The 22,931-nt window shown below is 46.4% G+C and overlaps 1 protein-coding gene across 1 annotated transcript in view; it reads left to right on the forward strand.

Moving 5' to 3' along the window:
- The window catches only part of GDPD5 (glycerophosphodiester phosphodiesterase domain containing 5), a 104,113-nt gene that overhangs the window by 41,807 nt on the left and 39,375 nt on the right, over positions 1–22,931 (forward strand). Inside the window, exon 2 of the mRNA XM_083881899.1 lies at positions 1,599–1,773. Coding sequence (XP_083738025.1) covers positions 1,657–1,773 — 117 coding nt within the window. The 5' untranslated portion in view covers positions 1,599–1,656. The remainder of the gene's footprint in view (positions 1–1,598; positions 1,774–22,931) is intronic.

Below are 22,931 nucleotides of genomic sequence, written 5' to 3' on the forward strand. Positions count from 1 at the left end.
GCACAGCAGCTGAGCTGGGAGGGCACGGGGGGGATGTGATCAGCAAACAGCTCCCTGTCAGGCTGGCTGTGCCTGTGCCTCTGTCCTGCTTGTCACCCCCCAGGGGACGAGCAGAGCCATGTGGGGAGCTGGGCTGGCCACTCATGGATGTGTGAGTGGTGCCCACCTCGTGTCCCCTGCTTGGGTCAGCGCCCTGAGCAGTACAGAGAGCTCTGCTGAAAGCACAGAGCTGCCCCTGTGCCTGGGGGAGGCACAGGGCTCTGGGGACAGTGTGGCGACAGGCTGCTGGGTTGGGAGCCACAACAACCTCCTGCCTCTGGGGTGCTGACTCCTGATGAGTGTCAGGGCAAGGCTGTCCTGGGCTGTCAGCACGGAGCATGAATGGACACAGACACGGGCAGGGGCTGTGAGGGATGAGCTGTCTGTGTCCCTGCTGACATTTCCACACTGCACCACTGTGTCTGCACTGCCTGCAGCATCCCCTTGTGCATCAGCTGGGTTGAAAAATATGGTCAGCCCTGCTTTTGGAGGCTTCCTTCCACAGGATGTGGCAAGGAGAAGCTTTTAGGTGGTTGGTGTATCTCCCTTAGTCCAGCCACGCTTTGCTGATGCCCAGGAGGATGTTGCCACTCAGCTGTCACAGCTTTTCCCAAGACCTGAGCTCTGGGAATATCCCACATGTGAGGAAGCAAAGTGTTTCCCCTGGAGAGGATGGGATTTACTGCCCACACACCCTGCACACAACTCTGCGCTCTGGGGAAAGGTGGGCAAGCACTTGACAAGCTCAGCCGCTGTCAAACTGTGCTCCCAGCCCACTGGTGATCCACACAGCAGCAATGTGTGGGGCTGTGGGTGCACACCTGTGCTTCAGGAAGCTGTGGAAAGCCTATGGTGTGGGATCAAGCACAGCTCTGCATCCCTGTGAGTGCTTGAGAGGTTTATAAAGGGAGAGGGTAATGTCTATATTATATATTTTGCCCACGTGCACACTGTATTCTATGTTCTTGGGGTTTTCCTGTGCAGGGCCAGAAGTTTGATCCTCGCTGGTCCCCTTCCAGCTCAGGGTAGTCCATGATTCTGTGATGCTCCTTCTGCAGGAGGCATGGAAGTGTTTATTCCTCGTCTGGGACTGTTTTGCAGGCTCCATGGGATGCTGATGATAAACTGTTTTAGCTTGGCTCAGCTTCAGCTTTGTGGAGGTCTCTAAATCGATTTTCAGGTTGTTCTTGCAGCAGCTCTGTCTCTTTACACTTCAGTCATTCATAAAACCCCAATCACCTGGGTTGCAGATTGTCACCCTCCTGCTTTTGCCCTCACGTGGCTTTCCCTACTGATAACTCCTGTGAACACATTTGCCTTTGGTGATGTGGGGGAAGCCGCACAAGGAAATAAAACTTGCAAACTAATTAAACTTCTTGGTCTCCTTGATTTACAAGTGGGAGATGTTGGCAGGGCTGGGAATAGATCTGATTCTCATCCCTCCTCTCAGTAGCCAGAGGAGATGGTTAATTATTAAATTGCTTGTTAATGTATTGAAATATCGCTTGAGATTTTAATTTCTTTTTTTGTTGTTGTTGTTTTCTCTCCTTTTGCCTCAGGGCGCTCCCAAGAGCTGATGGATGTGTGGTAGCTGGCTCCAGAGGGGCTGGAAGGAGCATGGTTAAACACCAACCCCTGCAGTACTACGAGCCCCAGCTATGTCTGTCCTGTCTGACCGGGATCTACGGCTGCCGCTGGAAACGGTACCAGCGGTCACATGATGACACCACCAAGGTGAGCAGTGACAGCAGCTGGCTGCCACCTCTGCCCTGTCCTCTTGGCTTGTAGGTCTGGGTTGAAAGTATGAAATAATTGATTTTTTTTTTTAATTGTTGGAAGTTCAGAAAAGCAAAGCTGTCAAAGCAGTTTTTGTGGTTCAAACGAGAGGGGGAGATGTTGGAACTCTGGGCACTGAGAATTTCAGGCTTTCTGTGCTGACAGGCACTGACCCTCAAGCAAACACTGCATTGACCTGAGGCCATGGAACAGGCTTCCAGAATTGAGTGACAGCACTGGGATTATGGATGTGTGGTTTGAATAGAAGTTTGTGATATCACAGGGTGGAAAACTTAGAGTTTAATGTTTTGGTATATAGTAATACATATACAACAAGATGGAGGATTTAGGGCATAAGGCTAAGTTCTTTTTTCACCTTCTTCTTCATGGATCTGGGTGTTATTTTGTAACTGGGTAGAAAACTCTGCATTGTGGGCCATGGGTAGTTGGTTATTGGGTTAAAAGTAAAAATAATGTAGGTGTCATCTCGTTATTGGATAATGAGTCCTTAAAAAACCTTGGAAAGAGTCAGAGCCATTTTCTGCCTTGTTAGCCAGAACTCACAACTTGTGAGACTGTACCATAGATAAGAATTAATAAACATCTGAGTCCAAACACAAACACTGTATGGGAGTTTTAATCCTAGCTCTAACAACACAAGAATAGAAGATAAAACTCCCACATTTTATTGGCTGGGATGTTTGCTGGGAGCTGTTTAGCATGGCAGGAGGTCTGCCCTGTATGGCCGATGTAGAGATGGGCACAGTGAGGTTGGTGATGGTGCTCCAGGGGATTGGTTGTGCCCAAATCTGTTTATGTTGTGGTAAAGGGGAACACTTTCCTTGTGGTTTTTTACTCCTTGCTCTGTGCCCTACTGGTGTTTTCAGCACCCTTGGCTGGATATGTAGCTCCTGTGTTTCTGCAGCATCACTGCCTTTGTGGTGTGTTTTTTGTGATCACAGTGGTATTTGGTCCCAGAAGGGACTTGATGATCTTGGAGGTCTTTTACAACCTTCATAATTCTGTTCCTGTGTATGACAAGGAGTTTGTAGGCAGGGGAGCAGGGTGCCCAGAGAAGCTGTGGCTGCCCCTGGATCCCTGGCAGCGTCCAAGGCCAGGCTGGATGGGGCTTGGAGCAGCCTGGGACAGTGGAATGTGTCCCTGCATGGGAGGGGTGGAGTTGGATGAGCTTTAAGGTCTGTTCCAACCTAAACCCTGCAATGAAAGGCAGCAGAAGGTGAGAGCAAGCTGGAGATCAATGGGAAAGCTGTTGGAGATGACTCTTCTTTCCCCTGGATAAATATAGATTGTAAGAGCTTTGGCAGAGGGAATCCAGGCAGTGAGGCTCGAGTTGCACCTCCCCTCTTGTTCTGGGCTCTGAGATGAGGTCTTGTGGTGTGTTGATAGGAGAAGTGTGAAAATATTGTTGTCAAAACCACCCTGTTACATCATCTGGGTAAGGATTTTGTTTTACTATTCTCCTGTACTCCCATGTTGCCTGGGATGTTTTTTTAAAGTGTGCTTACAAGTTAAATTGGGGCTTTTTTCCTACTTTAATTCTTGTTTCATCTGGAAGTGCTCCCAGGAGACCCCTTTGGTTGCCTTTTGAATGCTTAATTTTGCTCTCCTATCGCTTGGCTCCTCTGTTCTGTTTTTAAGCCTATAACCAGGGATTGTCTTGGCTCTGGAGTGTTTTTCCTCTTGGAAAAGCAGCTGTGAAGGAGCAAACAGGGCTGTGTGGCAGATCCCGTGCCAGAAATGCTCCTGGTTGTGAATTGCAGCCATTGTTGGCGGCGCAGCTTGGCCGGGAGCTCCCCCGTGAATTGGGAAGTCACGCCTTGAGTTTGTGCAGCCCAAAACAAATTTCCTTGTGCAAAGTAGGAATGTGTTGGTGCTGTTTTCCCTCTGCTTTCAGCCTGGTCTGGGTGACCACTTTGAGCCAGCAGAACATTACAATTCTTGGGTAAAAATTTACAGAAAAGTTATCATGAATTTCTCAGTGTAATCTGCCTCTGCCTGCCTTACCAAAAAATATCAGTGGCAGCTTTCCAAGTCTACTTGGAATTTCCATTGGTTTTTGCTAGTGCTGGAAAGGAATTTGTTGTGTTTAAAGGTAGCTGATCCAGGCTTAACAATATGTCCAGTCTGAGTTGGTCTTTTTAAAATCTATGTGAAGCCTCAACTTCCACTTTGGTAAAAGAGAGATGGAGACAGCAGCAGGAGTAGGAGAAGAAAATACAGCCTGCAGCTCGTTTTAGGCTATCTGCTTTCTTGTTAAAACATCAAACTCCCCAGAATAAAAGGCTTTCATCCAAATTTGGGTCACGACCCTACCTGACCTCCATGATCTCTTCAGTTGGTACCTGTGAATCTTTGTTGTCAGAATTGTGCTCCACCTCAACAGCCAGAATTTTAATGATGCCTCTCTTTTTCCTTCAAATGTATGCACATCAAGCTTTCCACGTTAAAAATTTACATGAAAATGAGAATTTTAATTGGACACCTGAGTTCTAATTTTTTTTTGAGAGGCAGGTTGCTGGAATTGTCATTAATCTTTGCTTTTCTCTGATCTTTGAGAATGAAGAGAGGGGCTGAAGGCACACAACCAACATACTCTGATCTCCTTTTAAAATTTTGAACATTTACAAAATTCTTTTTTTCTATTGTGGGCCCTCAGCTTTAATGGCAAGATCCCCGTTCACTTCCCCCTCAATGCTTTTTTAAATGAAAGACACATGAAGGGGGAGAGATGGTCCTGCTGAGATTGAGATCATTATAATCTCTGTAGCTAGTGTGAGGAAGGAATTTCTGATCTAACCACAGCCTGTTCGTCACATATTCAACCAAGAATATTATGAAGAATGAAAAAAATGCATGATTTTTTTTTTTTATTGCTTCCAAACCCCTGTTTTTTGTACACAGCAAATATCTCACCTTGGAAATCATCCTGAGTAGGAGAGGGGAGAAAGAGAAATAGCAATGATTTTTTTTTTCATCTATCCAGTAAAAAGAAGAAGCCATTTTTATAGACTGGCTGGGCTGAGATATCAAATCTTTCTTTCCATCACAAATCTCCTAATCCTCTTCTTACCTGCAAATTGTCTGAACTGTGAGGATGTGGGAGAGGGGAGGTGAGGGGAAATACCCAATAAAGCCTCTTCCTGCCTTTATCTGCTGCTGCTCATGTAGCTGCAAATCTGTAAATGAGATATCAACCCCTTCCAACGAATTGGGCACTCCCTGACAGGATTTATGCCCTTCAAATGAAATGTGTGTGAATCAAGATAGTCCATTTGGTTAAATGCATCACATGACCTCCAACTGAGGCTTCTGATGGCTTTTTGGGGTCCTTTTGTGCGAAGATAAATGAGGAGCTGTGATCCATCAGCATAATGAATTGCAGTGCTGTGTCTGGGCTGCGTGTATTAATTCACTCTCTGCTGAAATGCTCTTGTAATTCCCGCTTGGCCAGAGCTGTGAAATGACCTGAACAGATGATCTAAGCCACGGGCTTTGGAGTTGGGACATGTTCAGGGCTGATTCCCAAATGGCCAGAGGTCACTGCTCACAGAAATTGCTTGCTTTGCTGAAATCTGCTATTAGAAGATGGGTTAATTTGCCCTTTTCTGTGTGTTTTTCAATTTGCGAGTGTTTCAGACCGTAGGCCTGGGGGCACAGGAGCTTTTGAGGGAAAGAGGCTCTTTCAAGGTGGTTTGGTGTGAGGCTGGGCACTGAAGCATTGGGTGCTGCACACTGGCTGTGACCAGTGGTTCAGAGTTGAGTCCCCATGAATGGATGTGTCCAGTCATGTTGGCTTGATGGGCTAAATGCAGGGAAATCCAGTCATTCCATTAAATATCCATGTGTTTTTTCCTTGTTGTTCCTGAGGGTGCCCCCCTCATTAGAGGGGGTTGGACTAGATGATCTTTAAATGTCCCTTTCAACCCAAATGATTCTGATTCTGTGATTCTGGGTTTTTTATCCCCATGATGCTTGGAAATGAAATCAAAACCAGGCTGTGTTTAGGGTTTTACACATCGCTTCAACATCTTCTAAAATTTGCCTTTACTGGAATGCTGTGAGGTGGATGATTGTCCAGGGAAGCTGTTTGAAATCCATGTGACAGCTGAGCCAGGCAGGAATTGCCTTTGCTTTGTGTGGTGCCTTCAGACAAGAATTTGCAGAGTGTTACTGGTTTTAACTGGGAATAGCATATTTTGGCCTTCATGGAGAAGCAAGACCTCTCTTAGAGAGGGCAGAGAAATGTTCCAGCCTCAGGATCTGGGATAAACTTGTTCGGAGCTTGCTTCTCTTTGATTTCCACACCATCAGACAGCTCCTAGAAAGGCTGGGATGAACCTGCTTGCTCTGTGTCAAAGAGGTTCCCTATTTCAGCAAAGCTGGTTTGAAGGATGGGAACTCCCAAGTCCTGGAAACCTCAGGGAAAAGCCACAGTGTTAGAGCCTAATCTTGTGGTGCACCCTAAATGTTGTCAGGGTGAGGATGTTTAAGAAATGCTGAGTTTCTGGTGTAGTCATGATACAGGCAGAATGCCTGTGGGGGAGAGTCTGCAAAACCCATTGACTGTGGGGCCTGGTTTGGGATTATGGGCTCAGACGGGGTGATTAACATGCCCTGGGATTTAGAAAGCTTTAGAGGTGTCAAAGGTTTTTACTGCAGAGCATCTGCAAAACGTGGCTTTGGGCTCTGAACAGCCAGCACTGAACTGAGCTGCATCTGGAGAAAGGGGGGAGAAGAGAGGGGGCAAGGAGGGATTTTTGGGCCATGGTCCCGTGGAACCAGCCATGTGTTTTTACAGACATTTTTTGCCCCTGGACACCTGGGGACAGCAATGCTCATCCAGTCTAAGAAAAGTGGTACGGCCACTCTTGTAAAATCTCAGCTGGTTTGAATATGCTCAGTCAACTCCTGGTTTAAGCCATGTGGGAAAGCCTTTCCAGCCTCTCCCTGTGAGTTCCCTGTACTGGTTTTGACTGGGATGCAGTTAATTTTCTGCACAGCAGCTGCTGTGGTGCCAGATTTTGGGCTTGTGACCGGAACAATCTTACAGCTTTTGCTGAAGATTGTTTACACAGCATCAAGGTATGATATTTTCTGAATCCCCTCCAAGAAGGGGAAAAATGAGGTGGTTTTCCTGCTTGTTTTTCTAAACAAATGTTTATCCTCTCAGCTGTGTAGTTGTTGTTACAGTTGGACTTTTACAATTGAATTGTATAACTCCTTTTTCCACAGAGGCAATGGGAACCTGTGATCCTGTTAATCCCAGGATAATTCACTGTGCCTCTCTTTCCTTAGACATTTAGTCCTTTCCCATGTGTGGAGCCATGAGTGTGAATTTTGAGGAGAGAAAACGAGAAAAGTGAAATGGCATGGGCATCATGGAAGTTTGACTTGTGGGAGTCTCAATGTCAGAAGTTCTGTGATCTTGAGAGAATAGTGAAAAATTGTGGCCCTTTTCCAGAGGAGACTTGATTTTCCTCACCCAGAGGGAAGCACATGTGACCTTGTTGCCCTTGAGTTGGACTCAGGTGATTTACTTTCACATTTGGGGTTGAATTTGCCAGTCTCCTGCATCACTAACTCTGCTTTTCCAGCCTCTCTCGTGGATTCCCAGGTGTCCTGGAACACATCCAAGAACAGTTGGCAGAAAATGTTGGAGAGTAACTTTGCAGTGTGCCCTTCCTGGGTGGCTGGGTGTACTGGGAGAGTGCAGGGGCCAATGGAAAAGGCTTTTCATGATCCTTTCTTCTTTTCCTATCCAAATTGAAGGTATTTCTTCCATCTCTCATAAAAGTAGACTTTGTGGAAGTGCCTCAAAGATGCTTGTGGTTCCAAAATGACCATGAAAATTAACTAGGTAAGAAGGAAACCAGTGAGAGTAAATGAATGAAAGGGAGGAAATAGGAAGGAGCAGGATTTGTTAGTGATGACAATCCTTGAGAAAGGTGTGCAGAGGAAAAGGTGGAAGGTGGGAAAGGAACCAGTCTGGAGGTAGATCATGGAATGGGTTGGGTTGGGAAGGAGCTTAAAGACCACCTAATTCCACCTTCCACTATCCCAGGTTGCTCCAAGCCCCATCCAGCCTGGCCTTGGACACTTCCAGGGATCCGGGACAGCCACAGCTTCTCTGGGCACCCTCTGCCAGGGCCTCAGCACCCTCCCAGAGAGCAGCAATTCCTTCCCAGTATCCCACCTAACCCTGCCCTCTGATGGTTTAAAGCCATTCTCCTCTGTCCTGTTATTCCAGGCCCTTGCCAAATCCCCCTCTCTGAAATAATGGTCAGCAGAGAAGGGAACAACTTGAAAATACGTGAGGTGTGGTTTTCCTGGCATTGCTCACAAGACATTTCAGTCATCTGCCAGTTTGTTGTTTGGGAGAGGACTCTGCTGCCTGTGGGGTCTGGGTGGGGATCCAAAGTGCTTGGGTTCCAGGAATGCTTGTGGTTTTAGAAATTGGGAACCTCTGTGCTGCTGACACATCTTATTAACAAAATTGATTAGCAAAGCTGGAAAACATAATGACTCTTCTTCGTTGGCTGCGAAGCTGATCTGTGATTTTTATTTACTGTCGCATGTGTTCCTGTGGGAAAGGAAACTTGGATTTAGGAGTGTTGGGTTGTAGATTTAAGCTTTTTCTCCAGGTTGTTTCCAGAAGAACTATGGCCAACCTTGAGTGGGATTTCAAGGGTGTGAGCAGCAGCTGGAAATGTGCTTGTCCATGGCTGGAGGTTTTAATTGTTTGTTTTGGTTGTTACTCTATGGACTCATCTCAACCTTGAAAATTATTCTAATTTTTTTTTTTTTTTTTTGCCTTTGTGCCATGTCTATAGTGAGATGTTAAAAGAAAAGCTGATGAACTGGTCTGGACCCATCATTCCTGCTTGACATGCAGTTCTGAGCCTTTATTTGGCAGATCCTTATTTGCAGATGATGTCAGCAAGCACTTGAGAGTCAATTGACTTCAGTGAAGTCAAATGAGGCCCTTTTCCAGGGAGAATTATGGAACAAAAAGTGAGACAACTGAGGCTTTGTTTGAAGTGTGTGCTTGCAGCCTTGGAAACTGAATCAACTTCTTTGTGAGCTCTCCTGAAGCCAGTTGTAAAGTCAAGGTTGATTTTTTGGGTGACAAAAAGCAGTGCTACTGACCAGCAAGTCGAGTTTGGGTGATTCAGGTCATGCTGCCTGTGCCAAAGATGTCCCTCAGTCAAGGAGAGCAGCTCTTACCTCCCTGCCCATCAGTTGGGTGTCTAAGCTGCTGGGCAGGCAGCAGGCGCTTGATTTGAGGGTGATGTGAACAGCAGAAATCTGGTGACTTTTACATCCCCTTTATGCAGAAGTGTCCTTGCTGGCCTCCAATTCCCAACCATTCCAATGGGATCAGGTCAGCTGGATGCTCAGCAAAGGGAGAGGGAAGAGACCCAGATCCTCATGCCTTGCAGCAGAAACCAGCCCTTCTCTTGTTTCTAATCACAGAATGGTTTGGGTGGGAAGAGATCTTAAAGATGAGCTAATTCCAACCTTCCACTGCCCCAGGTTGCTCCAAGCCCTTTCCAACCTATCCTTGGACCCTTCCAGGGATCCAGAGGCAGCCACAGCTTCTCTGGGGAACCTGTGCCAGGGCCTCCCCACCCTCCCAGGGAGGAATTTCTTCCCAATATCTCATCTAATGATGCTTGGAGGGAGATGGATGTTTTTGGTGTTGGTGCTATGTTGGCTCTTCCGCTCCCCCAGGCTGCTCGCCTCACCACAGAGCTCTTTCGTTCTTGCTCACTGCTGCTCCTTCATGTCTGACGTTGTTTGACGTGACTTTTTGTGGCCTTTCTGGAAAATCAAAGCTGGTTCCTGTAATTCAGAGCTGACTGTGGTGCCTGACTGGAGGCTTTGCTCACCATGCCTGGTTTGTCACCACTCAAACCACCCCACGTCCTGGGCAAACCACCCCTCTGTGTCTGTGCCTCTTTGTCTGGGGTTTTTCCTTCCCCAAAAAGCTCAAGAGCCTCAAGTTGTATCAGAAGTGGGGGTGTAGCTGAGCAGTACCTGGAAAGGATCTCTCATTTCACTGCTTTTTTTTCCCCTTGAGGTTGATGAAGACTTACTCTCTGTGTGTGTCTGGAGGATTTAGTAGCTGTGTGCTCAAGTCTAACCAAACTATTTTGCTGCTGTTGTCTGCAGCCGTCAGGGATTCCTGTTTCTCCAGCCAGAAGTGAGGGATAAACAACACAAGGCAAAGTGGAACCTATGATGGAGCAGTGTCTGTTGTGTGCTGGGCTTGAAATATCCAAGTTTTTGTGTGATGAGCCAATTCCAGCATTGAAATTGCTCCCAGGATGGCTGATTGTTTATTTTCTTTTCCCAACACTTCACCCTTGAGATTTAAGAAATAGTAATGAATAAATAAACCAAGTTTCTGCCTCCTCTCCAGAGAGATGCTGGCTTTGGACACTCAGCTGCTGCTGGGCCTGGTGGCTTCATTTGGTTTCCCTCTGGCAGTGCACTGAACCCATTTAAATCTCTCTTAGGGGAAAAAGAGGTAATTTCCTTCCATACATCAAGCATTAGAAAAATACATGATTTCTTTGACTTGCACAAAGCATCCCCTTGTCTGGCAGATACAGGAACAAGTGTACCCTTGTTTCTGGGAAGCCAAGCCCTAACCTCATGCTGGTAAATCTGACATGTCCACTGTGTTTCAGACAGTCTCTGTTGATGTCAGCTGTGCCTGTGGAGGCTGGGGAAGACCCCAATTTTATCAATTTTCCCCTTGAAAGAGAGGCACTTCAGTTTTGCCTTGCTCTAATTCCTTTTTTATTCTAGGCCTTCAGGTCACTGGGTTGCCAGCAGAGCCGGGGCAGAAAGCCTTTGGCACATTAGCCCATTCAGTGGCTTTTGTTACCAGATGTGTCCTTGCCCTCTGGACCATCCTGTGGGATAAATAACTCTGTGTTTTGATGGGGCAGCACTTTGTGAAGCAGAATGTGAGCACTCAGGATTTGCCAGCTGGGTCAGACTGGAGGTCATCCTGCCCAACATTTTGTCTGTGCCTGGGCACAGGGATGGGCTTGGGGAGGAGCCTGCTCTGCTCTGGGCTCCTTTCTTCCCACTCCTGCCTTGTGGCCATCTAGGATTGGATATCAGGAAGGAATTGTTCCCTGTGAGAGTGGGGAGGCTCCAGAGAAGCTGTGGCTGTCCCTGGATCCCTGGAAGTGTCCAAGACCAGGTTGGACAGTGGGGCTTGGAGCAAGCTGGGATAGTGGAAGGTGTCCCTGGATGGGGACCAGATGGTCTTGAAGGTCTCTTCCAACCCAGCCCAGTGTGGGATTCTGTGAAAGAGGACTGTGGAAAAAAACTTAATATAGAGGAGGATGAAGGGCAAGGAAATCAGACAGTCCAGTAGTTGGATCCAATATTTGTCTGTCCTTCTTGATTTTAATTAACTGATGTCCATCAGCTTGCCTGAAGAGTGCCTGGAGAAACCTTTCCAGTTCAATAGATAAAATTTGATAAGTTTCTTCATTGGAGAAAGTGATGTTTTCTAGTGAAGTTGCTTTGGGTGGACACATGGACTTCTCAGAGAGATAAAGAGGCATTACAGTTATTCCTGAGCACACTCCCTCTGAGAAATGGAGAATGCGAGATGATCCCAGGAACCTCCTTCCATATATTGTATTTTCATGTGCTTTTTCATTTAGGATATTGTTCAGCTTCTCTGAGTCTTTTGTAGGACTCAGGCAGAGCTTACTTGCTTGGGAGTAGAAACTAATTCAGGATCATTACCTTTGGGCAGTATTTTTGCTGTTGCTGCTTAAAGCTTTTGTTGTTGTTGTTTGTTGGTTGTTTTTGTTTATTTTGTGATGAACTGGCCCCAGTTGGATAAATAAGAAATTTCTTTTTCTGCTTTCTTTGAATTGGACAGCTTATGATCGTGGAATGTGGGAATTCCTTTGAAAGAAAAGTGATTCTGAAGTTACAGTTAATTTTCACCACCAGCAGCTGTTGAAAACTGGAGTTGCCACTATTTCAAACTTTATTGCTGCTCTTGTGATGGGAGGATTTAGGGATGGGGCCAGTCTGCCCTCTGCAAATATATTAAAGCAAATGGGAGGTAGCTTGGTGTGTTGAACAAAAGAAAACTGAGAAAATCAAATAATAATAAAAAATTTCTTCTGCTCAGCCTGGGCTGAAATGGCAGAAAAAAAAGTTTAAAGCAACCTCTGTCTTTATTTTGGCATCTTAGTACCAGTTTCACTGGGATGAGCCCACAGGGCTGAACAAAAGAATAATTGGAAAATTAATTTCTTTGGGATTGAGGACAAATTCTGCTCAGAGCTGTCTTTGAGTTCCTCAGTGCAGCTGGAGTGAGCCGCTTGTTGTGCCTCAGAGTTTTAATTGTCTTCAGTGGGAATAACTAATGAATAGATTGGTGCGAGTTGTGGTATTTACTTTCACAAGTTTCAGTTTCCCAACAGTTCTTAATTACAAAGCAATACCTAAAGGGGCTTCAGGAGAGCTGGAGAGGGACTTTGGACAAGGGCCTCCAGTGCCAGGACACAGAGAATGGCTTCCCACTGACAGAGGAAATAGGTGGGATTTGGGGAAGGAATTCTGGGCTGTGAGGGTAAGGGGAGGCCTGGCACAGGAGGCCCAGATTAGAAATTAGGATTAGAAATTCTGTAAGTAACTGCTGTAGGAGCCAATCAATCGCTTAAAAAAAGGTCAGCCCTGCTCAGGAGCCAGTTGGACTATTACCCAGAGCCTGGATTTGAAGGCAAAGCAGCTGAAGCTGCAGAGAACACCCGCAAGCCCCCAAATTCTCTGTGACTCCTGGTGGCATCAGCCTCAGTGCCACATGCCTCACCTCCAGAACAGCAGACAGTAGTTGGTGCTGTCAGGAAGCTTCAGGTACCAGGGGAGAAGGGTGATCCCAGGGATTCAGGATTCTTCAGTGGTGTCACCAGCAAGGCCTCTCCCATCCCAATCCATTCTGTGGTTCTGTGAAATACTGATCTCAAGGTGTTTGGGGTTTTTTTCTTTCTATTTTTTCCCTTGCTCTCATTTTCCCCCTGACGTCGTTTCCTGTTTCCATCTCAGACCTGCTGCCAGAGCAGCCCAAAATTATCTGCACTGTGGGGAACTGGCAGAAGAAGGAACTGGGAATTGTTTCCTGGCCCTGGCTCTGTTGTAGATCTTTGCAGAAGCCCCTTCCTAAGTGGGGGATGTGCCATCAGGGCACTCAGTCTCATTTCCAGCTAGAACAGAGCTGGTTCAGTGGGGTCAGAGGGACTAATGAGAGTATTTCCCTTGGGATTCTGTACCAGCACTCCATCCTAAGAGATAAATGTGTGCTGGGAAATGGGGGTTGTAATTCAGCATGTAATTCATTCAGTGGGACATGGCAGCCTGAATGCCTTGATAGCATCATAATTCAGGCAGCAAAGCAGTCAGAGGTGCTTTGCCTTTCCTCTCCCCACTTCTGCAATGTGGGCAGAGCTGATGCAGTGGATTTGCTGTGATTTCAACCCCCCAGTTGCTGATCTGGGTGTAGAATAATGCATTTAATTCAACAACCCACATGCTGAACTGTCACCATTTCTTGGGTAACTTAAAACCCAAATGTTTACATTTGGTGGTTCCTTTCAACCCAAGTTCCTTATTCAGTTTTCTGGGTGGGTTTGGGATTTGCCATTGTGTGCTGGTTTTTGTAACATTTGGTATTCCTCTGGGCTTTTTAAAATTGTACCAAAAGCCTTGAATGTTGGATATGATGAGATGAATAAAAGACAGGATTGAGGTCTTGCCCTTACCTCACCAATCTTTGGCTTCAAATGTGTCAATTTAGTGTTTCTTCTTCATGTCAGTGAAGTGGCATTTGACACTAAAGGAGCCCCAGGAGAGCTGGAGAGGGACTGAGAACAAGGGATGGAGGGACAGGACACAGGGAATGGCTTCCTACTGACAGAGAGCAGGGCTGGATGGAATATTGGGAAGGAATTCCTGGCTGTGAGGGTGGGGAGCCCTGGCGCAGGTCCCCAGAGAAGCTGTGGCTACCCCTGGGTCCCTGGAAGTGTCCAAGGACAGGCTGGACAGGGCTTGGAACCTGGCACAGTGGAAGGTGTCTCTGCTCATTGCTGGGGAGGTTGGACTGGATGAGCTTTAAAAGGTTCCCTGCAACCTCAAACTATTGCATGATTCCATGATTCCCACTCCTTTTTCTAGAAAATCCTGCAAAATTCAGGAAAACAGTTTTTTCTGCTCTTGGAAACAAAGCTTTCCTGGGCTGAACTTGTTCCTTCAAAGTAGATCTCTCTGAGAGCATTAAAGCTGTCCTGCAGCTGGGGAAAAGTGATGGAGAAGTGACCCAGGCCACACAGAGCTGTCAGGGTGTTTTAAGGTATTAAATCGACTGACAACTGCTGCTAAACAATTATATTTTGCAACAGGGTTCAAGTTTAGCAGTTCTTTGCCCTCTCTGTCTGTCTGGGTGTGATTCATGACTTAATGCACTGCCTGTGCTCCCAAATTGTTTTCCTTATCAATTACCCCTTGTTCTCCAGCCTGTCATTTCAGTGATGGATGGGCTCACCTCGAGTCAGGTGCTGCCTGGAAATGCTCCTGTCACTCCCTGCAGAATGATGCTGGGCAGGCACATCAAACCTCATGGGTGAGGTTTGCAGCAGCTCGTGGTGGAGGCTGGAGGGGCTTTCTGGATGCTTTTCTGGGCCCTTTTCGGGCTCATTCCTCTGCTGTGCGTGAGATGATCTTGGATCTGTTTTGTTCTCAAGTCTTGCATCCCTTCTGATTATTGAGGGCTCATAAAGCACTACAGGACAGCTTTGGAAATGAAGACTTGTCTTCCTCTCCTCCTTTCTGACTTACCTCCAGATGGGAATAGTCATTTTACCCCTGAGATGCTGCTCTTACCTGTGCTTTGGAAATGGATCCCAGCACCAACCTGACTATTGCACCCCAGGGAGAATCTGGGAAGCATCTGCTGGTGCTGGCACATTAAGTGGTTTATGAGCACTAAAACAGCTTTATGAGAAGCCAGCACTCAGCTTCTTATTAGTCCAGTGCCTCTGTGGCTTGAAAACAAATTAAATTTGAGATTTTCAACACTTGCAACCAATGTTTAAAGCTATTAGAGAGGTAAAAAGCTGAAATGGCTCTAAAGCCTCCATTACACTTTTACCACTGATTGAAGGGTTTTTCAGAGGTGTCAGTAGGGATTTTTAAAGCTACTTCTAGGCTTGACTTTTTTAGAAGCCTGCAGTGAAGTTGGGGGGGAGGTGGTCCAGGAGAAAATTCTCCCAGCCCTGGTGCTGAAATGCTCTTTGGGGATGGCCCTGGGTGAGGGGATGGTGCCTTTGAAGCCTCCTGGGTGTTTGAGGTCAGAAAAAGCAACAGGAGGAAAAGAAACTCCCCAGTTTCTCCACTTCTGCATTGCTTCCACCTGCTTGGGCTTGTTCAACATCTGATCTTGCCCTGAGTGAACTTTTTTTCTTCCTTTTTTCCCCCCATTTCTTGGCAGTGAAATGATTCATGTCACTTTGTGGTTTTTATTTAATTGGTGCACACCTCCTTCCCTCCCTTTTTAACCTGTGCTGTTTTTCTTCCTCTTTCTGTGATCTCCTTTTTTTTTTTTTTTTTTAATTTGCTTGAAAGGAGAGAAGTAGTCAAAAATCCCTTTCCTAAGAGCTGCAGTAACACCAGACTGCTCAAAGGCAACCCTCTTTAAACTCAGATATTTCATTTGCACCAGAGCTGGCTGAGGACGGGTTGTTCATGTCCTCTTGTTCCTGATGATGCTGATTTAACAACAACACCAGACTCAGATTTTCTTTTGCCCTGCTTTGAGGTCGATAAAGAAAAGATCTGGGTGACTTCCATGATGCTCCTCAGAAACAGGCAGAGTGTGTTCCTTCTGCTATTTGTGTTTTTTTATTTTTTTTCTCCCCTATTTTACTTTTTCAAGACTGACTTGGTCAGGGGCTGCTGGGTGTTAAAATTGGGTGAGAACTCATGGTGGAGAATAGAAAATTTAAATTGTTTGATATCATTGTTTCCTCTGGATGTGTTTTGTCCTCCTTGGAGCAGGTTAAAGCTTGAGGCTGCATTCAGAATCAGGAGGTCCATTAAACACCACCCAGTTACCTCTGGAAAGTCATTTCCTCGGTGGAAAATGGATATTTTCTGAATGATGGTGCCTTTTTAATGGAGGTCATGATCTTGGCAAGCTCCACCTTCTACAAACACCTCAAAAGGTGACCAGGAAGGAGTCAGTAAGGGGAGAAAAAACAAATATGTGGACATACTTTGGGGAAAAATCATTCAATTCATGCACTGCCCAGTTTTTGGACTCTTGCCTTGCTTGTGGGGTTGGGATGAAACGCTTTTTGCACTGCTGGAAAAGAGGCTTTGAGTTTAGTAATTCATGTATGGACATCTTGAGCTTTGTTTAAATACTTTTGTCTGTCATCACAGCGCTGGCTTGAAATAGGATTAGAGTTTGTTTTCCTTGGCTTCTTGAAATTTTGCTTAAGGAGGACTTTAGCTCTATTATTAAGGCATGTTTACTATGTAGGGACACTGACACTGGTGAAGAAAGCTTGGGAAATAAATCACGTGTTCTTTGTGTGTTTGGCAGCTGCTTTTTACTTGTTAAAACTTTCTACAGTGCATTTGCTCTCATATAATTTGGTGGGAGGAGGGTGATTTAAATACGAATTTAATTATTTCCTGTGGTAGGAAAGGAGTCCTCTGGAGCTGTGTGCTGTCACTGCTGCCTGCAAAATTGCAGCTATTTATCCTCCTCGGGGTCCTGTTGCAGTCAAATTCCAGATGTCAGAGTTTGCTGGGGTTTAAAAATGATTTTAATTTTCTCAGAGGTCTGGAGAGGGTGTCAGGATTGATTTGCTGTCTGTGAACAGAGGCTTTGGTTTTGCAGCTTCTGAGCATGAAAGGCAAACTCAGGGTCACTATTTATCTCTTCACAGACTTTGTGAATATTGAAAACCAACTTATCCAGATCAGTCTCTTCTTGGAAACGCTGCTTTTCCTGTAAAGGGACCATGAGAAGGCTGGTGGGGGAAATGGGATGAATTGGGTTATCATGATGCAATTGCTTTTGTCTGAAACAAGTGCAGGACCCTGCAGTTGCACCAACCTGAGCAGGAAATATTTTTGATTGTTTTCAGGGCTCACAAAGAGTATTGTGCCTTTTACAGGCAGAGGGATGGCTGTGAACTTCTGAAAAATTCCTGACTTTCCCTGTTTCTAAACTCCAAGAAAGGGGCAAAAATAAAACAGGGATGCTTAGATGTTGTGGGAAGTTGTTGACTGTAATGATTCCTCTGGAAAAGCTTTCTGTTAGTGACTTTTAGTGAAAATCCCAGTGTTTTACTGGCAGGCTGGCTTTCCCTGGCCTCACTCTGTGTCCAGGGATGTTCAGTCCAGTTGTTTCCAAGGTGCTCCTGTTACTTTTTGGCTACTCCCTGAGCCTTGATAAAGGTCTGCTGATTCCTGTGACTTTCCCTCAGGAGCATCTGGTGATAGTTCACCTTTGGGAAAGGCTAAGGGGTTTTCTTTGAATGTTACACTTAAAAGAAAAACAAACAAAAAACACATTGAGGAGTGCAAAACTGGGCTAAAAGAGCAGGTACCTGAGGTGGTGGAGATTGGAGCAGCTGAATTCCTGGTAGGGCTTGGAAAAGGTGGAGAGCTGGCTGAGTTATGGACAAAACAAGTCCTAAATCTGTGTCCAAACATTGCTGTGTCCTCAGGAGGCAAAGGAAGCTGTGAGAGCTCCACAGGGTGACTGGAGATCTTCCCACCTGGGCTTCAGTAAAGCTTCCCACAGCATTTCTCAGGAGAAATTGGTTGCTCAGGGCTTGTTTAGTGGGTAAAAAACTGGCTGGGCCTGGAGAGCAGAGGTGGCCTCCAGAGTTCAGGATTGGAGCCAGTCCTGTTTAAAATCCATGTCTGTGTCTGCATGAGGGGATCGAGGGCACCCTCAGTACACAGCCCCAGGCTGGGTGGGAATGTTGAGGGCAGGAATTCTCAGTAGAAGGATCTGGACAGGCTGGATCCATGGATTGAGGCCAGTGGGATGAGGTTCAACAAGCGCAATGGCATTGGGTCATCATGGTACTCTGGGATTGGGGATGAGTGGCTGGAGAGCTGCAGGACCTGGGGGTGCTGCTCCTGGTGTTCTCAGTCAGCAGAGAAAGGGAATTTGGGTTAAAAAGATGTTGTTGGAGGGAAGATTCACAACAGGATTCTTGTAAAATTAAAGCAGAGCCTCAGTGTAATGAAGAATAAAAGAAGGAAGGTGCGATGTGTCACTCTTTATGGCATGATGGTAATTCTGCTTCCAAAACAGATCTTTAATTTGTACCCTGCTCGAGTTGTTTACTCTAATTTATAATCCAATAAACCTATAGATTGTTGCTCAAGGCAGACCAGGGATATTACATCAGGCCAGACCTAATAATTTAGAAGCAGTTTATCATGCTCAGTAGCATCTAAGGTGCAATTGCTTTTATGGGCTGGCTTATCCCATGTGGCACCACCTGGTTTGTTCCCAGGTGCTGCTGTGTCCTGAATCCGTGGCTGCAGCCCTTGTCTGATTGCTCTTGATGGGGGTATTGTGCTGTCCATTGGTGATAGGAGTTGTTTTCCAACACCTCTGCCCTATGGCAGGGGTTTGGAGCTGGATTTCCCAGCAAACTCAAACAATTCTGTGATTCTGTTTGTGAGCCCTGCTGATTCGGAGTCTGTAATTGGCGTTGGTTGAGTTTTGGTTTGTGGGGTTTTTAGGTTTCTGTGTGATTGGCTCATTATTTTGTTTAGGTGGTTTTTTTTGTTTGTTTTGGTTTTTTTTTTGTTTTTTGTTTTTTTTTTTTTGTCTGTTTGTTTTTAGAAGCATTTTTTTGTGTGCCATCGTTTTGACAAGGTACTTTTGATAAGGTTTATTTGCTTTGTTTAAATACCTGCCAGCAGCAAACAGAGTTCAGCCTTCTCTGAGCTACTGTCTGATTCTGTCAGATTTATTTTATATTCCCACACAACCTCAGGCAGCTGCCACGTCTGTCTGGTGGTTTCCCACATGCATCAGCTCTGTGAACTGGGAGCACTGCATGTTAATAACTCAGTTTTGCACTCAGCATGGAGCACATTGAGAAGAAAAAGACTTGGCCCCAGAAATAAATCTTCCAGTTCCTCTGAAGTCCAGATTTTCTTCTGGAGACCTTCTAATGCAGGGAGGATGTGAGGAGAAAACATCAGGCTGTTAATGGGCAGAGACCAAACTTCTGGATAAAATTCTTCAAACAAAACCCCAGGAGAGCCTAAAATTTCCCCCTGAGCCTCCTTTTCTCCAGACTGAGCCCCTTTCCCAGCTCCCTCAGCAGTTCCTGGGGCTCCAGCCCTTTCCCAGTTCTGTTCCCTGCCTTTTGTGTTGCTCCCAGAGCTGCTGGCCACAGCTGGGAGATGCTTTGGGAAATACCCCCTATGATGAGACAGATAAGGGGAAAATCAGCCCTCTTTGGGTATTAAATGCAGCAAGAAAAATGTGACAGATCACATCTCTCAGAAAGATCCTGCTTGGCTTTAGAGCTGTTGCTTTTCCTTTTTTCGTGGTTCTTCTGAAAGCTGCAGCCTGTTTGGAGCTGGAGTCAGTCCAAGGCAAGGTTCCTCTGTGGGCTGAAACAGCAGATGCACCTCCTACCTCTGAGCTTCCCAGCCTGCCTTTGGAGAGGAAGGAACAGAGAGTCCTTCTGGATCTCTGTGAAATTCTCCTGATAATCTCTCAGCAGATCTGGAGCAATAACAACCAGACTGCTGAAGAGGCTATAAAAAAATCGGAAATATGGCTTAGCACGTGTTATATTTAGAAATTCCATCAGTTCCCACTGAAATGGGAGCCGTGGATAATTCAGATATTTCCTGTGGCAAAGGAGTGGATTTTTTGAGGTGGGTGTCCTGCAGGCAGACAGCTGACACCCTCAGGCGGGTTTGTGAATCAGTTTTTACTTCTCCTGTGCTTTTTGTAGGCAATGCTGGCTGTATTTTCATTTTGAAAAAATAAACAGGTGTCTTACAGCAAATGTGCCTTGATATAATTAGTCATAATTAAAAACCAGGACTGCTTTAGCTGTTGATTGAAAAATTAGGCATTTTTCCCACCAGCTGCTTCTCACTGAAGCAGTTTTGATGCTCTGAGATGCACAGAAAAAACCCAGCCTTGCCAAAGGCAGAACACGTTCAAGGCCATTCCTGCCCAGAATTCCCTTTCTCAGTGGCAGAAACCTTTGCTTAGGGATTGTGATGACAAAGCTCACAGAGGTGACAAATGACTTTGCAGGGACTCTGCAGGTGACTTTTCCTGCTGTGAGTTTTGCTGTGCAAGCAGTTTTGCTCTTGCAGGAAGGAGGAGAGAAATGTGCTGGAAAGCTTTCTTTGCAGGGGAAGTAAAAATTAAATCACTGTAAAATTAATTTTTTTTTCTTTATTATGCATTTATCTTACACTCCTTCAGGTCCAAGATGTTTGTTTTGATCTGAACAGAGTAGGAAGAGAAAAAAAATGCTTCTGAGTGTGGTCAGCAGCCTTTAGAGCATTTTGATGTCTGCCAAGCTTCCCTTCCAAGCAGTAGATTTAAGAACTGCTTTGTTCCATGAGAAAGGTGGAGAAGGACCATTGGATGCAGGTGTTACACCTTGGTATGACACAGGTTGTGTCTCATTTTGGGCCATGTTCTCTTCCATAAGCACGAGACAAGGCTGTGTGGTTGGGATAAAACCCAACCCTTTTGGGTTGACACTTTTGGCACTCTGGGCATGATCTGTTCCTATGCTTGGTAATATTTTTTATTAGTGAAGCCAAAAGTCATGTTTTCCATTGTCCGTGAAAGCCCAGGCTGCAAACCAGTGATGCTTTGGGAATTCTTTTCCTGCATTTTTTCCCCAGCTGGGATCTGTCAGGTCCATCCCTGTCCTGGCCACCATAGGGGCTTTATCTCAACTTGCTGAATTCCACGTTAGGTTGTGCAAAGAGAAGGTGTGAAAGCAGTTTGCTCATCCAAATTGTCCACAGTCACGTGGGAGAGCTGCAGGATTAGCACTTTTTTTCCTGGCACGTTTTACCATCAGTGAGTGATGGAGTAGGAAAAATCTTGAGCTTTGGGTGATTTTCAGCACAAGCTTTTTTGAACTTCCAGAAAATGCCCTCTCCAGGTTGTCCTCTGAAAGGGGAGTGGAAAGTCAGGCTGGCTGTGCTGCTGCTTTGACAAACTCTGGAGTGCAGTGAGGTGCAGAAGAAGCACTTTGGCAGATTTGTTATTCCTGTACCACCCTCCATTGGAGGTGCTTTAATCAATGCACAGCTCTCAAAGAGACGGATAATTATTCCCATTTCCACAGAGCTGAGAACAGGAGCCAGATGAAAATGTCTTTTCTGGAATGGCAAATGATTTTCTGGTAAGGAAATGAACCAAGTTTTCTCTCCAAAGAGCAGCCATCCAGGGTACTGCTTTGCTTCCACGGGCACTCACTGGACATCCCAGCAGAGATTCCTGGGCTGGGGAGGGGAGATTCTGCCCCTGTGCTCAGGTGAGACCCCACCTGCAGAGCTGCCCCAGCCCTGGGCCAGCAGCACAAGGGCCTGGAGCTGCTGGACAGAGCCCAGAGGAGGCCCCGGAGCTGCTCCAGGGCTGGAGCCCCTCTGCTCTGGAGCCAGGCTGGGAGAGCTGGGGGTGCTCATCTGGAGAGGAGGAGGCTCCAGGGAGAGCTCAGAGCCCCTTCCAGGGCCTAAAGGGGCTCCAGGAGAGCTGGAGAGGGACTGAACAAGGCATGGAGGGACAGGACACAGGGAATGGCTTCCCACTGCCAGAGGGCAGGGCTGGATGGGATATTGGGAAGGAATTGATCCCTGGGAGGGTGTTGAGCCCCTGGCACAGGGTGCCCAGAGAAGCTGTGGCTGCCCAGAGAAGCTGTGGCTGCCCCTGGATCCCTGGCAGTGCCCAAGGCCAGGCTAGACAGGTCTTGGAGCAGCCTGAGATAGTGGAAGGTGTCCCTGCCCGTGGTCTGTTCCAACCCAAACCATCCTGTGGTTCTATGAAATGTGAAATTTGCTCTGGTTCCAGAAGGGTGACTCTGGAATGTGCCTCCCTTGGGAGTTCCTCATCTCCCTGGCCATGTCTCTTGCTCAGAGCTGGCCTTTGTGCTTCTGCTGCAGATGCTCCAACTTTAACTGAAGAGAAATAAACCAGATTTAATTAAGTACAGCCCCCCTTTTTGGCTTGGCACTGTTCAGGTGCTGCCCTGGAAAAGGCCCTGGAAAGCAGCAGGGGATGAAGCAGCTGCAGGGCCTCGTTCAGCACAGGCACTGAGGCATTCCTGGTTTTCAGCAGGGCACTGAGGCTCTTGCTCCGGCTTAGAACAGGATGGTAACAACTTGTTTCTCTCGTCTGTGAGTTGGCTGCTTGCCTTTCAGCCATGGTGATGGGTACTGAGAGGAAATAGCTGCAGGGGAACCTCTGGCTCCTGTCCAGACACGCATGGCAGAGTTGTTGTTACATAATTCAACTTTGCCATGCCAGAATTTGTAAACATCTCAGAAAATGCCCACTTGCAACAGCAGTGATGTGAGTGTGATGTGTCAGAGCTGCTGGGAAGTGGGAAAGGGACCTTTTGTAAAGTCAGACCTTTCGTCTCTTCGCTGCACCTTTTATTGGTCTATAAATTTCACTTATTTTAGGTCACATTTTTATGCCTCTAGTGGTTTCTGAATAACACAAGCATTTAGACACCTACTGCTTGAGCATTTTCCTTGCTGCTGTCCTCAGCTGGAGACCAGCTGACCCTTCAGGCAGAATTGCTAGATGATCAACCCTTGCAGAGGCTTTTTGGATATGTCATTGCCTGTCACTTGTGCCACCAATGGAGAGAGGAGAAAGAACCTGTGGGGAAACGTTCTGGTTTGCCTTTTGGTGCTGATGCTCCTGGTTTAGCTTTGTCCTTCTGCATGTGGGCACTCTGCAGCCACACCAAAGTGACCTCTGTGACATGAAGGGGGCTGTGGGGGAGGGCTGATATCACCTG

Source organism: Zosterops lateralis (genome assembly GCF_965231275.1).
Source record: "Zosterops lateralis genome assembly, chromosome: 2".
In the NCBI taxonomy this organism is placed as follows: Eukaryota; Metazoa; Chordata; class Aves; order Passeriformes; family Zosteropidae; genus Zosterops; species Zosterops lateralis.